The 18,248-nt window shown below is 24.0% G+C and overlaps 1 protein-coding gene across 1 annotated transcript in view; it reads right to left on the bottom strand.

Moving 5' to 3' along the window:
• Positions 1 to 5,630: 5,630 nt before the first annotated feature.
• The window catches only part of LOC145831588 (uncharacterized), a 30,298-nt gene continuing 17,680 nt past the window's right edge, over positions 5,631 to 18,248 (bottom strand). The window contains exons 6-14 of the mRNA XM_082938889.1: positions 18,109 to 18,220; positions 17,457 to 17,599; positions 14,818 to 14,888; positions 13,619 to 13,686; positions 11,248 to 11,343; positions 9,324 to 9,389; positions 7,979 to 8,152; positions 7,257 to 7,372; positions 5,631 to 6,842 (exon numbers count right to left, since the gene is read on the bottom strand). Of these exons, the coding sequence (XP_082795015.1) occupies positions 6,753 to 6,842; positions 7,257 to 7,372; positions 7,979 to 8,152; positions 9,324 to 9,389; positions 11,248 to 11,343; positions 13,619 to 13,686; positions 14,818 to 14,888; positions 17,457 to 17,599; positions 18,109 to 18,220 (936 nt within the window). The 3' untranslated portion in view covers positions 5,631 to 6,752. The remainder of the gene's footprint in view (positions 6,843 to 7,256; positions 7,373 to 7,978; positions 8,153 to 9,323; positions 9,390 to 11,247; positions 11,344 to 13,618; positions 13,687 to 14,817; positions 14,889 to 17,456; positions 17,600 to 18,108; positions 18,221 to 18,248) is intronic.

The raw sequence follows: 18,248 nt of genomic DNA on the forward strand, positions 1-18,248 counted from the left end.
TTTCTTAAGCTAGTAGTTAAGCGAATAAATAACCATAAGTATGTGCTTTTAAACTAAATATTTCAGCAACGAAATCTATTTATTTACAAAAAACATAAAATCTGTTTCATTTTATTTTTCATTAGAAGGCATTGAAAAAGTTTAAGTAGTCAAGAAAAGAATTATTCTTGCAAATGTTTTGTTACAAGTTTTTAGCTAATTAATAAAATTTACTTTTTTAATGGTGCACTGTAGTTGCTAAATGAAATATTTTTATAGTTTTAAAAAACTGTATTTGAATTAATTATACAAAAAAATTAAGTTTGGTATCAAAATCTGTTTAAAATAAAAATTTGTTAACTTAACGTTTTTTTTTCATTTTAAAAGTTGCAAACAAAACTATTTAACATCAAAGAGGTACAAAAATTAAAGTTAATATGTAAAAGATAATAATCAAATAAAACTTTTAATGCGCAGTGTAATAATTTTAAAGTAACAAATTATTGTTTTTGTGATATAAAGCAGATGATCATAAAATATTTTTTATTAGCGCTTTTAATCAGAAATAAACTTCTAACAACATTGCCAATCGGTAAAAGTGAATATTTGTAAGTAAATATTTTAGAGTCTTGAAAATTAAAGTTGTAGTTTGCAAACATAACAAACTTTAAGCTTTAGGATTTTTAAAGCATCACGTTTTTTTCTAAATTAATTTTGTTACAGAAATGAAAGTTTTTTTTTACTCAAGTATATATTAGATCATGTCTCTAGTGTTTAACAGTTTATAACATACAATTAAAAAACAAATTTACATACAATTTGATACATTAACTTTTATAGAATGTAATGTTTAAAAAAGCTTTTTTTTTGTTTGTCAAACAAAATTAGAGATTTTGTTTGGTGCATTAGATAAAAGAGTGTTAAAACCTTTTAATTTTATAAAAATTTAGAAGTTACATATCTTTATTTTTAAAGTTGGTTTCAGCTATTGATATGTCTAATTTTTAGTTGTTAAGTAGTTTTTAGTCAATAAAGCATACAATAGTTACATAAGATATTTGTACATCTATTTTTATTTTATCTACAAAGACTTATATTTACAGTGTGTAACATACAAAAAATCTTTTTATTTGTTTATTAATACTTAGAAGTTATTAGACTCTTAAAGGACAGTAAAGAAAAAGTTTTTATGCTCTTTTTTAATACGTTTCTAGCTTTTATTAAAATAAAGTTAAATTCATTATAAGCCTTTTCGAGTAGGACTTTTAAACTCTTACTTTTTGTAGATTACTTTAGTTTAGCAACATATTACTTACACCTGATATAATAATATACTATAATAAAACTAAGTTAAAAAAAAATAAAGCGCAGCAATCATATATAAAATATTTTTTATATAAAACTTTTTTTTCAAGTCTTTCAAAAGTATAAAATTTTAATTTTTAATGTTAGTTGAGGTTACTATAACTGTTTTTGTAAACTTTTCTAGTAGTATTACAGAGTTAAAGATTGTATTTGTAACTGCCGACTTTACTTTAGTTTATAGTGCTATTTAATCTAAACAAACTTATAAGAATTATGTATGTTATGTAAAAAACCTAAAACTTTTGAAGTAGTGAGAGTTCAGTGAAAGTTTTGTTTTAAATTTTAAGCTTATTGATTTTTATTTACTTTGTTAACAGCAGTTTTAAATGTTCATAAAACTTCATTGGTGTTTGGCTTTGATCTCTTTAAACTTTACTTGAAATGTTTGTTACATTTTTTTTTGAAACTTAACTATCTATGACTCAATTAAAACTAAGTAACCAAATATATGTTTTCATTTTCCTACAAATAAATTAAATCATTCGAAACTTAACTACTGTTATCAGGTTGACATTTACAGTTTAATATAAGTTAAGCCTAATGTCTTCTTACATGTTTATCTGATTTTTTCTAGATTTTATTATAAACTGATGATCTCCTTTTAACAGTGAAAAATTGTTTTGAAAACAGAGTCTTAAAGTGTTTAAAGTTATCTTTGTAAATTTTGTATAACTGGTGCATTTAAATGACTTTTTATCATCAAGCAAAATTTTTATAACTTTTAAATATAATATTTTTTGTTTAGCACATATCGAAATCTAAGCTCAAAAACATAACCAAGCAAATTACCTGATGTGTAGAAAAACTTTTAGGTTATCGCGCTACACACTTCTTATTTACTTTTATTTGAGTTATTCTTAAGTTAGATTTTAATACCAAGTTCTTTATTTTGTTTTGTATCTATTGCTTAAAATTTAATACAGAATATATTATCATGACAATCAAACTGTAAATGTTAAAGATTTTGTTTTTATATAGCCTTAAAAAGGATAGAAGAAATTTAGTTTAGTTACTACCTTGTGTTTAAGAGCAGCTACACTATTTAATATTATATTGAGACTTTTTAAAAGTTTTGCAAGATATTTAATGCACAAAAATATGAATTTGTGAATTTCATTTAACTCGGACAATTTTAAAAATTGCTGTTATATTTTTTAAAGCTATCTGTTTAAGTTAGGTGCTTATATGTAATACTTTGAATATAATTCGATACTTTTAATACTTTATTTTGTACACAAAATTAGTTTTCGAAGTTTAGTTTTGATGATAAATCATGTAAATATCTAATTATGAAAGTAAGACTTATTAATATTCTAACTCACTAAGAAACTAAATATTTTCTTTTCTCTAAACTGTTATAAAAAGCAACTTCTTTACAAACAGTTCTTTGTTTTTTCATTCTACAATTTTACTAATATCTGCAAAAAACATATAAATAAAACATTTATTATAATTAAAAGTATATTCTACTATAATTTTTGAACTTTTCTGATTTTTAAACAACTACAATTGCTGCATAAGAGCTGTAGGTTTATTTACAGCTATAGAAAAACAAAACAGAATAAGTTTTACTTTAGTATATTAAAAGCTGTTGTTGTAACTTGGATTTCTTTATAATCTAAGCTAAAAAGTGTTTCAAGTATGAAATAAATTATTTTTTCTAATCTAACCCTTTTAAACTACTTAAAGCCTTTAAAATTTAAATTTGATAAAACAGTGTATTCAAACATTGGAAGCTGTAAATTAGTTTTACCTTGTAAGGGGATGAATAAATAAAATATACTTGGTTAATCACCAACTATTACAAAACACTTTGCTTTTACTATAGTAAAGTCTTATGAAAACTGGATATCAAAACATTTGTAATGGATATCAAAGCATGTAGTTTGTTATGTTTAGAGAATAAGCAGAGCGAACAGCAAATCAGTTATTAAGGAGATACTAATATAATTTTTTTTCAAACAGAATATGTATAAAAATAAAAAAAATTTATGAGCGAAAGAAAACTTGGTTTAACATTTATTAAAAATCGCATTAAAACTGTTTGAAATAACATTTAAGAAACCTGTTTTAGTTATATGTCCTACTTTTATTATTGTATTTTTTTATATCGTTAGTTATAGAAACTACCGACCCCTGCATTATAACTAAACCTTTTTATGAAACATTCAATATTTTATTTCTATTTTCTGTACACCGTATTATTCAATTGTGATACTTTAAACTACTGAGATTTATCTTCGCTGTATCAGTACTTTATGCTTATAAGTTTTAATATTAAACACACTTAAGTCTGTTTAGTACTTGTGTATTACCTTGTTTACCCACATGCTATAAGTTTTCCTGTAAATTTTAAATCAAAACTTGTTTCTACAAATTATAGTGGAAAAAAATTATGTTATGTCTATTAAAGTTTTACGTTGAAATAAACATTAACAGTAGTTTAAATATGTTTTCTAAATTCCTCTAACTCATAAAATCAACTACCAATAAGTTTATTCTGAAGTTATTATATTTACAGCCGTAATAATCAAATTATATATTTAAGGCTTTATAAGTACATTGAGATATAAAACTTTGAGATCCAATTTTTTAAAAACAAAGTTAAAGGAAAACCTAAAGTTAATTGTTAAACTAATATTATTATTTGAAAGATTTTTATGACTTTGAAAAAATTATGACTGTTAATACCTTAAGTTTTTAAATACAGAGTAAACCCATTTAAGTTTTTTTTAATTATTTTTGATAAATATTAGCAGAAATAACTACAAATTAAAATACTTATATAAACGCAAATCGTTTGTAAAATCGAAATTTTTCAACCTAAAGATGAGTTACATAATTATTTGTCGATTAAACTTTTATCAAGGAATAAAACATTGCAAACGTGTTTTATTCAGAGATAACTTTTGATAATGGATAAAGAGTTTTTTAATTATAATTTTTTATACAAAATAGTAAATTAAGTAAATTGTGTTAGTCTGCATTTATCAATACTTTTTAAACTTTAAGCTGTACTGTGCTAAGAGAGGCCTTAAGAACCTTAATTTTGTTCTTTATTTACCATAAAATAGTTATAATACTGTGACTTGCTTTAAACTAAACAATAGAAAGTTCTCAACTTATTCTCTTTAAGGAGACGAGTTAGATTTTATTTTCACAGATTATTACAAACGCTACAATGTTTCAATCTTATATCAAATAATATGAGATCATCAGTTGTTAAAACTATTTTAATTCAAATTATATTTTGAAAATGAAGTTCTATTTAAATTATTCTAACAATTGATGATATCTTTTAATTTGATATAAGATTGGAACATTGTAGTGTTTGTAATAATCTGTGAGAATAAAATAATAAAAGATAAACCAGTAAATAAATTTAGTTTTACCGAAATTAAAATTTACCAGCTCAGTTATAATTGACAATATTTTAAAGGGATACTTGTAAAATTATTCAAACATTTAAAGTCACTTTTAACTGCTACAAACCTAATTTAGTTATGAGCTGAAATTAAATTGAAATCCTTAATAAATCAAAGGATAAAATTTTATGACCTTAGCTTACAATGCAAAGTAAAAATAAACTCCTTTTTTTAGACATTCGCATCAAAAGCAAAAATGTGTGCTATTTAGCACTTGATACTTATTTTTACCAACTCACTATCAAATTTGAACTAATTTTTGTACTAATAAAAATTAGCTTACGATAATTTTTTTAATTGAAAACTTGGAGATCGTATTTTACTTTGTATATGATATATCATTCAAAGATATCATTATTGATCAATGTGAAACTGGTCTTCTACTTATTTTCTTTGAACAACTTAACAAAAAAAATACTAACCAGTTGCAACATCAAATCGTAGAGACCAAGCTTCCCCAAACTTTTTTCATAAGGCCCCCTTAAAAAAAGCTATCGCCCCTTCTGACAAGATATCTCAAAAATATTTTTTTAATACACCAAAGACCATACTTTTGCTTTTCAATAGCAGCTTAAGAATGTTTAGCAGCAAGTTTCAAACTACGGCCCCCTTTGCTGCTTGTGGCTAAATTTCTGTAATGACCCCGAAGGGGCTATATGGCTCACTTAGGGAAACCATGATATATAAGCTTATGGGCTTTTGTTATTGGTAACTTTGGAAGAATTTTAAAACATTCTGATTTTAACAAACTAATTGTAACTTAGTAATATTCCACCTACTTTTAATTATTTTTTAAACCTACTCCAATATATTTCAAACCTGGTAAATTAATATTAAGTTACACATACGTACAAAACACAATTAGTATAAAAAATTTTAATCAATTCTAATACACGCTAGAAAATAAAAATGCGACAAAAAAACTCAATAGATAGACATAAATAAAAACTTTTAAAAAAATTTTCCACCATTTCTAACTAGCAACTTGAAAATTTAGGGAATCCTAGTTAAAATACTTTTAAATTTATTGATAGAAATCGTCAATATTTTTTTATATTATTAATAATAATAACCACCTTTTAATTCAGTTGAGTATAGCATACTGTAAAAAATTGTTCAAAAAGTCATTAGTATAAAAATAAAACACTTTCAATAACTTAACCCAAAAATTACCTATTCCATTCCTAAAACATTTTTCTGATTTTTTTAAGGCTTTTCTGGTGAAGTTAACAAAACTTAAATATTTTTGAAATAATAAAAACAACGTTTATTTACAAGATTAATAAAAAGCTCCAATTGGCTTCTTATATGTTAATTGAAGAAAGTTTCTACTTTTTTTTTGTACAAAAACCATATCACCATAAAAAAAACTGCTTCAGTTTAATTATAACTTTTTTCAAACAAATTTACTGAAAACATTTTTTTCTCAAATTTTATTAATGAAACTTAACCTAACCTTTCTGCATTAACTGATGAAATTTTTTAAACATCAAATTGTCAAACTATAATTTTTATTTCAAACATGTAATTGGGGAAAAATTCTTAAAATTTTAAAATCATTGAGAATTTGTATTTTACAAACAAAGTGGTCCCTTTAAGGAGGGATTTTTAATCAGATTCAAATTTATTCAAATTCATCGAGTTTATACTTATATAACAATTTAATATCCACATTGGAAACTAAATTAATCTATACATCTAAAAAAATTAAACGTAGAGCAAATAAAGAAAAAGTTAATCTTATTTGAATCCCAGGTGACCTCTATACTCAACTGGTTGAAAAAGTTGTAAAAATATTTTCTTACTTATTTTAATTAAACATCTCAGCCGATGTTAGAATGATGGATAAATAATAAAAATAACATTTTATTTCAAACTTTTTACCCCTTTGTATAAAACGCGACCTAATAAATTGACCGAAATGTAAAACGTCTAAATGTGACGTCATAATAATATCTAAACAGGATTGTGACGTCACAATAATTAACCGCCGTTTTTGGTCATCGGCGCGGAATCTTCGGAATCCTGGTTGGTGACGTCACCGTCGTTTTCTTCGTTTGTCGCGTCACCGTGCTGTTGAAATTTGCATATTGTGAAATTAAATATCAAAAAAAACATAAATATATATATATATATATACATAATGATAAATTATATATAGTGTGCGTCATCAGACTGAAATGTAATAATGTAAAATAAATTTTGACCCAGTAGGAATTTTGGCTGATAACAATAGTCAATGTAATAATGAAATATAAAACCAATTCTATATATTTTTATTGTATGAGTATATAACTTACTGTATTATAAATATTTTACTGTACATATATGTTGAGTTAATTTTATAACTGTTTATATGTTAACAATTATATATTACATATAATTTTATATCATTCTCTGCTTGAGTATGTATGCTCAATAGGAAAGGTGTAATTTTTTTGTAAATTTATATTAATTTACAATTTAATTATTATTTATTTATTTTACCTCTTCCTGAGTATTGTCGTCTTCTTCATCAGATAATAAATCCTCATCATTTTCAGATTCGATGTTTCCGCTCGAGTTGTGATTATTCAAATTGTTCATTTGGTATATTTCATTATCTGATAATAATTTATAATATTTAAACAAATAAGTTTAGGTTGTTTTAAATATTCAATACTACTACCTGAAATTTTATTATTAGTTGAAAAACTAAAAAAAAAAGTAGTTTATAAATCAATTATTGGTTTTGCCAATGAGAGTTGTTCTTACAGAAGATATTATTATAAGATATGTCGAACGTATGACCAAAAGTTTGTTTAAGACACAAGCAAAGTTTGAACAAAATATTGTTCTTCATCCAAAAGCTTCTTCATCATTTGAATATATCACAAAATTATTAGAAACAACAGGTAGTAAATATAGAACAATATAAAAAAAATTTATCATCAAACCTGCTTCATTCTCATCATCATCAAGTAATGTATCATTTTAATTTACTTCTAAATATTAACATCACAAAATAAATAATATAATTTATTACCTCCTTCGTCATAATCATCAAGCAAGGCGTCATTAGAATTTATTACTACTTATAAAACCCCAAAATAAATAACTTCTAATATAATTTATTACCTGCTTCATTCTAATCATCTTCATCAAGCAACGCATCATTTTAATTCAGTTTTAACTATAAATACCACAATATAAATAATATAATTTATAACCTGCTTCATTCTCATCATCTTCATCAAGTAAGGCGTCATTCGAGTTACTTTCATCATTCATGGACGCGTTGACAACTTCTTCTACTTGGACTCCGTGGTGCAATTCCTCATCAACGACAATTTCTTCTTCGTCTTGAACTTCAATGTCCTCATCGTCATAATCTTCTTCTTCGTCTGAAAATAATAATTATTACTATTATAACTTTACTAGCAGAAAATTGAGTGGAATTACAACATTAGCATCAAGCTATAATGGATATATAATCATAAATCAGAGTTGCCATTGATTTTTGGCAAATTTTCTTCAGGTTTTAAAAGTACTTGTTTTTGAGTCTATTTTAAGTATAAAAATTATTTTAAGGTAAAAAACTGTTCTAAACTGTAAAACAACATTGAAAAAATACTGTTAAGTAACTTTAAATCTGTTTTTTAAATATTTTTTTTTGATGATAACAATAAATTTTATTTTCATAACAGAATTTTTGTGTCTAATCCAAATTTCTCTACTTATAATATAAAAATTGTTTAAAATTCCAAGTTTTTTTTTTTTCAAAATTTTTCAAGTTCCAGGTTTTTCCATGATTCCAGGTTTTTTGGCAACTCTGATAAATGCATAAACACAATAGAAAAAATATTTTGTTATGCTTAGGAGTTGGTCAACCCAAAATTAATTTACTCATACTTAGTTAAAGAATTCAAAAAAAAAAAAATTAAAAATTATTATAATAAAATAAAATAATAAATTAATGAACTAATAATTATTTTCACATAAACAGACTTGTACAAAAATGGATAACTCAGGGTTGCCAAATGTTTTTGGCAAAAATTTTCCAGGTTTTCAAAATTTTCTCCAGGTTTTTATAAGTACACGTTTTTGGGTCTATTTTAAGTTTAAAGTTAAGTTTAAGGTAAGATCTGTGTTAAATAGTATAAAAACATTAAAAAGGTAACTGTAAACTGTAAAGCTACTTCAAATGTGTTTTTTAATTTAATTAAAAAAAAATGATGTTGACATACATTTTTTATTTATATGGTAGATTTTTTGTGTCAAATAAATTTGTTCTACTTTTCAAGGTTTTTCAATGTTTTTTTTTCAAAATTTCTTAAATTCCAGGATTTTTGGCAAACCTGACATGTGTTTATGCTATTACGAATACTTATTTATTATAGTGTAAATAATGTCATTAAAAAACCTTATATGCTTTGTCTTAAATAAATAATATAACTAACTTACCTTCATGCTTATTCTTTATGTTTTTAAACAAAAACATTGTTTATGTATATACTATTTACATTACTATATTTTTGAAAATTCTTATTTATATAAGTTTAGTAAAAAACTTACCAATATCTTCATCATAATGCTGATGTTGTTTACCAGACTTTCCCCCACTCTTACCACCAGTCTTGCCTGTAGAATAATATTAATACTATTTAGTTAATTTGTTATAGTTAATGTATTGTTACTGATATACACTGATACACGGTTTATGATAAATTTCGTATAAATAATCATACATAAAGATATATATACCCTGTTTTAAAACTGATACAAATATATATATCAGTTTTAAAATAGGATTCCAAAAAGGGGGCCATATAACCAATTTAGGGCTAGTTCGGATGTAGAAATAAATAACAAGTAAGAGGGTTAAAAAATATCAATCAACTATTAAAGGCAAAATATCTATTAAATTAATAACTTGTGCCATAGGACAATCACGAAAATAAGTTTGGGCAACTTTATTGCTTTAGAGCCTGAAAAATTTATCATTTTAAACTTATGTAACATCATACAATGTACACAATGATTTTTTTTATAATAAAATAACTTACCTAGCTTTAAAAACATAAATAAGTATTGTTGCTGTGTGTTCACTTATGATATTAACTACATAACAGAAATAATCCTAATTACAATCAACGTTAATAAATAGTATGGAACTAATACTTTTTTAATATTATCTATTTAATATATTTTTTCAAACCTTCACTCTTATTTTCTTCCTGTTCAATTATCACATCTGTGTTTTGATGAAGAAACAAAAAAAGTAAATGTTTGAATGACGTACAAATACACTTACATCTTTATTTATTCAACATTATTATTTTTCAATATTTGTACTTAAATTAATAACTGAGCTGTGTTTATCAATAACACTTACGCTATATATGTAATAAATTGTTCATTGAAACTTTAATCAACTACTACTGGTCTACTGGATCCAGTATCTATTGTGATAGTATTATAATTATAAATGCTTTAAAAAACAGTAGCCGGATTCTAATGTTGTGGATCCGGTAAATCATTTATTATTCCAGCTATTATTATATTACTTAAAAATTCTATTGCACTGAACTGAACTGAAGGGGGTTCTTGAAAAAAGGGAATGGTTTTGAAGTTAGCTTTAAAACTTACCTTAAATATTATGGGAAGACTTTTTAAAATTTATAGAACCTTATTTCAAAGTAAGATCCGGATCCAGTCTGATACTAATTTCCAAATAAGATCCGGATCTGGTAGATCACTATTTACTAAAAAAATCCTTTATTATCTATCTTTAGTGTAAGTATTACTAATCAATTAGCTTTAGCTTTATCCTGTAATTCAGGTTTATTTTATACAAACCTTTATTTTCCTTTTTTTGAGATTTACCAGCCACATCTGTGACGTGATAAAGAAACAAGAAAAAAAATATTTGAAAATTAGTAACATTTTTTATGTTACTAATTTTGTCAAAAATGTTTAATTAGTTGTTTAAAGCCAAGTTTCTTTTTAAAGCCAAGTTTTGTTTCGTTTTCAAAAACTAAATTTATTCTACTTAATACAATTAAATGTGTTATATGGATAGGATAATATAAAAAAGTTCATACAACAACTTTGTTGTAATTATCACTGATTGTTCATATTTAACTATCATCATAATTGTTTTATAAAAGTTCATGCTAGTAGTTACATGATTTTCTACTGTTTTTGCACCACGTACCTTAAAACTATAATTTAATTAATAAACAAATAGTAGGAAATAAAACTTTTAAGAGGGAAAATGGGATTTTAAAATCTACAAACTTTCCACTTTGCACAAATACTAATACATAATTCTCCCCATAAAAACAAAAGTGCATTGCATATATAAATATAGATTGGAAAATGTACAATTTTAGAGATACTAATGATCTTACCTGCAGATCTCTAACCAACTTCATCACCAGAACAAATATAAAAATATATTATAATACTAATATAATCATAATAATGCGAATTTTACCTCCGGATCTCCAATTACTTTCTTCGTCGTCTTCGTCCGACAAATCAACTTCTTCTTCCTCGTCCGATGTATCATCAATAATGTCAATTGTCGGTGCTGTTAAAATGACATTAGTGTTAACATAACATAAAGTTAAAATGACACTAGTAGTTATAATTCATCTGATGTATCATCAATAATGTCAATTGTCGGTGCTGTTAAAATGACATTAGTGTTAACATAATAGTTGAAATGACATTAGTATTTTTAATTCATCTGATGTGTCATCAATAATGTCAATTGTCGGTGCTGTTGAAATGACATTAGTGTTATAATAATAGTTGAAATGACATATGTAGTAGTTATTTGGTAAGTTTCATCAATAATGTCAATTGTCGGTGCTGTTGAAATGACGTTAGTGTTATATTAATAGTTGAAATAACATTAGTGCTAACATAACAATAGTTAAAATGACATTAGTATTTAAATAAACATTAAAATAGTTAAAGTGCCGATAGTGTTAAAATTAAACAAATAAAATTGTTTAATTAATAGTTAGTTTTTTTTTGTCCAACATAACTAATCAATAAAGTCAATTGTGGGTGCTACAAAGTTGAATTGACATCACTGAAATATATTTTCATCAGTTTCATAATCACCCCTGTGATTAGATCAGAGATCAGCAAACCGCAGGCCAAATGCGGTCTTTAAAGCCAAAATATGCGGCCCACGAGATACTTTAAGCTAAGAAGATACCCTTTTGAAGTTATAAAGAGTTTTTGCATTCACAACTTACAATAGGCTCTTATTTTAATGATTTCTCATCACCAATGCTCTTTTGCTGCTTACTTTATGGTTTGCTATAAAATAGTATTTATATATTGATTATTACAACTATCTTAGAAAAAATGTTGCTGGCATTTAAAAAAAAATAACCTGTGACTTATAAAAGGCTGCCGACCCTTGGATCAGACAAGATATATAAATAAATGTTGGTTTTAAAAAAATATCATTAATTTATTTTGTTTATAGAAATCAACTAGAAATAAGTAAATTACAACGAGAAATTTAATTAGTTTTCAATATTACTTTAAGCAACGCTCTTTCCTCAAGTTGAAAGTCCATAGTTCAAAACTTTAAGCAGTAAAAAGTTGAGAAAGTAAAAATAAAACTTGTTATGTTGTATGATAATAATTATGCTGAACAAGGTGAATGCAAACTTTTTAATCGACAACAATTAATATTGTATTAAAATCACTTAACTAAACTAAAGCTTTGCTAAATTAAAATATTAAAGAGCTTCAGATATGCGATTTACTAATGTTTTAAATTTAATGCAAAATTACAGTTTCACAATTGTAACACTACCAGTTATAATCAGTTACAACATCAGTCAATTGTAAAACTGTAGTTTTGCTTAAACCACTAGTATATCGTTTGTTGATTATAATTAAACAGAATTAATTTGAAAACTTGTTACAACTAAAAGTCCTTGTCATTGAAGACTTTTTAATAATATTTGTAAAATAACTAGACTGATGTTAGTTTACTGTTGATATTAACAAAATGTGTGAGTTGCATCTACAGTGCTTTAGTTTGTTCATAAACTCACTAGCAAAAGGGTTGCCACTGACTTTTTGCAAATTTTATCCAGGTTTTCAAAATTTCTTCCAGGGTTTTTAAAGTAAATGTTTTTGGGTCTATTTTCAGTTTAAACTTAAGTTTAAGGTTAAAAACTTGTGTTAAATAGTATAAAAACATTGAAAAGATATTGTAAAGCTACTTCAAATGTGAATTTTAATAAATAAAAAAATTGATGTTAACAAAATTTTTTATCTATACGATAGATTTTTTGTGTCAAATCGAAATTTTTCTACTTAAATGTAAAAATTGTTTAAAATTCCAGGTTTTTGTCTAAATTGTCAAATTCCAGGTAAAGTGGCAACCCTGTAGCTAATAAACATCAGAATTTAATTTGAATTGGTTTAGTATAAATAACTTTGATAATAAGATCAACTTCTAAATAAAATATGCCCTTAATTAATTTTTTACCATCATTAACACAATATACAAACTTAATTATTTAAAAAACAAACTACCTTTTTGTAATATAGTGATAATTGCATAATAACATCACAAACTAACTCAGCTATTTAAACATTATTTTATAATTTATACAACAAATAAATGTAATAATATTTCAAACCATCTTTATTTCCAGTTATGATATAGTTATCGCAGTATAAAAACTTATTCTTTTGCACTGGATGTTTTTTTATTTATTAATTAATTTTTACTGACCATCTTTTGATCAAGTAATCACACATTCATTGTATTATAAATACTTTACTATTTACGTAAAATATATATATTACTTTTTATTTTTACTAACCGTCTTTAGAACCAGTTATGACGCAATCATCGTCATCATCGCTTTCTTCTTCCGAGTCTTCCGCGTCACTGTTCAATTATGACGTCATTTAAACATATACGTATAATAAATATGGTAATCATAGGATTGCCACTGGTTTTTTGCAAATTTCTTCCAGGTTTTTAAAAGTACACACTTTTGGGTCTATTTTTAAGATTTAAAGTTAAGTTTAAGGTAAGAAACTGTGTAAAATAGTATATAAACATTGAAAAAATACTGTAAAGCTATTTTAAATGTGTTTTCAAATTAAGATATTTTTTATGATGACAAAAACCAATTATCTATATGACAAACATTTTCTGTCAGATTGAAATTTTACTACTTAACATGTAAAAACTGTTTAAAACTCCAGGCTTTTCCAGGATTCCAGGTTTTTTGGCAACCCTGTTTATAAGGAGACATGTAAATTATAAACCATATATACATGATTAATAATCATACAAATGATGGGTTATTGAATTGCTAATATTTTTAAATAATATAAAAGCATATTATCTTTAAAATACCACATAATTTTAATAAACTTTTCGTTGACGCCAAAGCAAAAACTAAGTTCTAGAAAATTTAAAATAAAGTTCTTTAAATTTTTAAGTCTTTTAAAAATATTTAACTGAAGTAATAGCCTTAGGGAGTAGAATAGAAAAAATTGATATTTATGCTCCTTACGCTCTTTCTTAATATTTTCAGTTTATTTACATAAAAACTAATGCAAAAACTTTTTAACATTACTATAACATGTAAACAATAATAATTAATATAAAACGCAACCTTATATAGCAATATGCATACCTAACATCATTTAATTTGACCAATATATCTTTAAAATTTAAACTAGCCTATAACCTAGAAATAATTTAGAAAACTTTAAACAGCCTTGAAACGTTTTAAATTTGTTTAAATATTTTAATTTATGTTTAATGTGTATGAATAATTTTTTATTAATTTAATACTTATTTTATGAACTTTTATATTTAAATAGTAAAACTAATTCAGTGTTAAAAAATCTATAATTCCTCTCATCAAAATTTATAGTTTTAAGTTTTTCTGAACTAATTATCAAGTTTTTCTATATAACTTGGATTTTGTAAAACTAAAACGAATTATACAAACAACTTAAATCTAAGTCTTTTAAAGTTATATATATATAAAATTAGACAAACTTTTCTGTGTCGCTCGGATTTTGTTTGTTGTAAAATTGAAGCGGATTATTCCAAATTTCGTCTTTTATTATCTGAAAAATAAATAATACATGAATTACATATTACAATATGCAAACACTTCTATAATATTAAAATTCTAAATTGTATAAATAAACTTCTTTAACATGCAAATATTAAATAAATTTCAACTAAATATAAGAGCAATTCGACAAACAAACTTTTATTTAAATTAGCTGATAAAAATTATTCAAGTAACTAACAAAGTTTTTTTAACTAAAACTAACTTAAAATAATAAATTTTATTATTCAACAAATGTTTATGACCTATAAAAAAACAAATAATACCAGCAAAATTAACCTAAAGTATTGCCATATTTAAAAAAAATTATTAAAATTTTAATAGCATATTGTATATTTTTAACTAATTAAACATCTTCACCAAATTTTAAATTATTTTCAAAAGAAACAGTTGCATCTACAACTTTCCAGCTAAAATATGCAACAGTTCACAAGTAAAAGTTACAAAACTGATAAAGTATTGTTTTTACACCAACAGTACTTTTATTTATGGTTAAAACTAGTAATCTAAACTTAACTAACAGTTTACAACCCATAAACATGTTTATGGTCTCTAAAAAAAAAACTTAAAGCTGCCATATTTCAAAAATAATTAATATACTAAACACAGTACGTATATTTTATTTTATTTGTTAAGCTTCTTTACCAAATTTTAAATTATTTTAAAACGAAACAGTTGTATCAACAACTTTCCAGCTAAAATATGCAACAGTTCACAAGTTAAAGTTACAAAACTTCAAGCTCAAACTTTTAAGCGCGCGCTAAGAATGCAAAAAGTACGAGCAGCAAAATTTACACAGGGTCGTCACCACATCATTGATCAAATCTCTTGCTGTTTGTTTTATTATGCTGCTAGTTATTACTTATATTAAGTTATTGGTTATTTATTATATTTTAACACTTAAGAAATAAAAATTTCTATATATTATAACACAGTATAATTTTAGGCTGAGTTTAAAATTATATATGCTTTAAATTTGTAAAAATTGATAGAAGTTGAGAAATAGGCTTATTTTATACATATTTATTTTTGATTTTTTTTTTTCCTTTTAACTTTTAAAGCTTCTAAAACTATATTTAAACTCATTAAATATAGTAATGAAAACAATAAAATTTTTAGGTACAAAACTTTATTTGAAATCAAAATTTAAGAAAAACTGCTCAAAGCTAAATTTATAAACGGCAGAGGTATTTGTAGAAAAACTTGAAACTATTTAATATTGCATAATTTAAAATGTTATATAATTTACTATTATTAAGGGTTATTATTATTCATCTAATGGTATTTTCATATGGTATTTTTAAACTTAAGTTTATTCAAGTAGCTTATTAGCTACAAACAACTTAGCTGCAATAACTATGTATAACTTAATAACAAGTTTAAAACTTATACAACCAACAATTATTTTTTTAATCAATTTGTAATAAAGTTATTAGTGTATATGTTATATACAATTTATTAAATTAAGTTGTACAAGTTACAGAAATTTAGTATCAAAAATGAACCATTTTTACCACAAAATTCAACTTGAAAAATTAACTAGGTTATAAATGGGAAATTAAAAATTTATAAATATTATATTTCAAAAACTGTCAAAATTTGGCGGCAAATTCAGTGGGTAATTGCAGCAATTTTCTCTGCAATTTGCAGAAGTTTAAACTATTTCAACTCAGATATATTTTGAAAAATTATAAAATCATTGTAGTAGATGAATTTCTCTAATTTGAGCGATATTTTTGATTTTATAGCAACTATAGACTTATTTACTTTCCTATTATATTAGTTGAAGTTGAAACTTTTCTAACAGAAGTTTTAATACTTAATTTTATAATTTTACAGGTGTTTAAAGCTGAAACTTGCATGTACACATATAAGTCAAAAAACATAAATTTAAAAGGTCGCCTTGGTAAACTTGATAAAATTTTGAATGATTTTAAAAACTCGAACTATTGTTAAACTTTAGCAATGATAAAAAAGTTTCATATATTTTAATGCACACAGGTGTTTACTTATGTTATTGTGTATACTTTTCACAACATGCTTACAATTTTTTGTTTTCAAATTCAAATTGACAACACTTAAATTTAATTGTCTATCAAAATCAATTACAATAAAATTATTAGTTTAAGATTAAAACTAAGTTCATATAAACTTTTTATTAAAGCTACTTTTGTGTCTTATTATTTTGTTGCATAAGTAATTTTGTTTTTTATTGAATAAATTTAACATAATAAATAGATCAACTCTCGTCAAAATCAAGTGTAATTTTGTAAATAAATCAAAATTTTAAATATATATGTATGTAAATGGACCCTTTATTAATGAATAAATTATTAAACTTTTATTTTGATTTCAAGGACTTATTGATTTCTCTTGATATAAAACAGTGGAAATTTAATTCTACTGAGATTTGAATTTTACACATAATACATTTCATCTTGGTGGAATATATTCTATGTAAAATAGTAGATATACAAAAATCTAATTTACTCTGTACAGTTTATCAAAAATTATATTAACTAATTAATATAAAAACAGATAATTTATTTTATATACTCACTTCAGAAATATCATCAGCAGAGGCATCTTGCTGATCGCAGAACCAACTGAAGAAAGATGTCGGATATTTTTCAACCAAATTTTTCTCCGGACGCCAATTTATTTTTGTGCAAGTGCAAGATGGAGGGAGTTCTGATTGGGGGTCTGATAAATTTTAAATAAATATTACTCATATATATAATATACAACAATTTATTTTTTCCAATAAATTGGTAACTCTGACTGTGGGTTTATTTATTAAATATATTTATTATATGATATATATTAAACAAACTATAATGATTTTTTTTCAATCAAGTGGTAATTCTGATTTATTATTATTTATGACACATGAATCACATTATAATAAAAAATTATGAAACTAATATTAATGGGAGAAGTTGAATATTTTACTCATTCTTTGTGAAAATTCTTATATTCGTAAAGAAATAAAAGACCTTAAAACATAATTATATTATTATTAATTATTTTAAATATTTACATAATTACTTTTCTAAGAACTTAAAAAAAAAAAAACATTGGACTCACAAACTATTGAATTTATAATAAATCAAACATTACAAATAAGGATACATATATATAAATAATAACTCTTTTAAACATTGACTTGGATTAATAATAAATTTAGTTTTTTAAATAATATTAATACAAACCAGGGTAAAGATATATTTTTTCAATAACAGCGTTTACGAAATAAGGGTTTGGATTAAAAATAAATTTCATTTTCATTCTCGACACTCCATCTTCATCAGAGTCTTCCTGGATCTAATAAAATTTTTATTTAATAATATAA

Source organism: Thalia democratica, chromosome 3, assembly GCF_965202585.1.
Source record: "Thalia democratica chromosome 3, ktThaDemo2.hap1.1, whole genome shotgun sequence".
NCBI lineage: Eukaryota > Metazoa > Chordata > Thaliacea > Salpida > Salpidae > Thalia > Thalia democratica.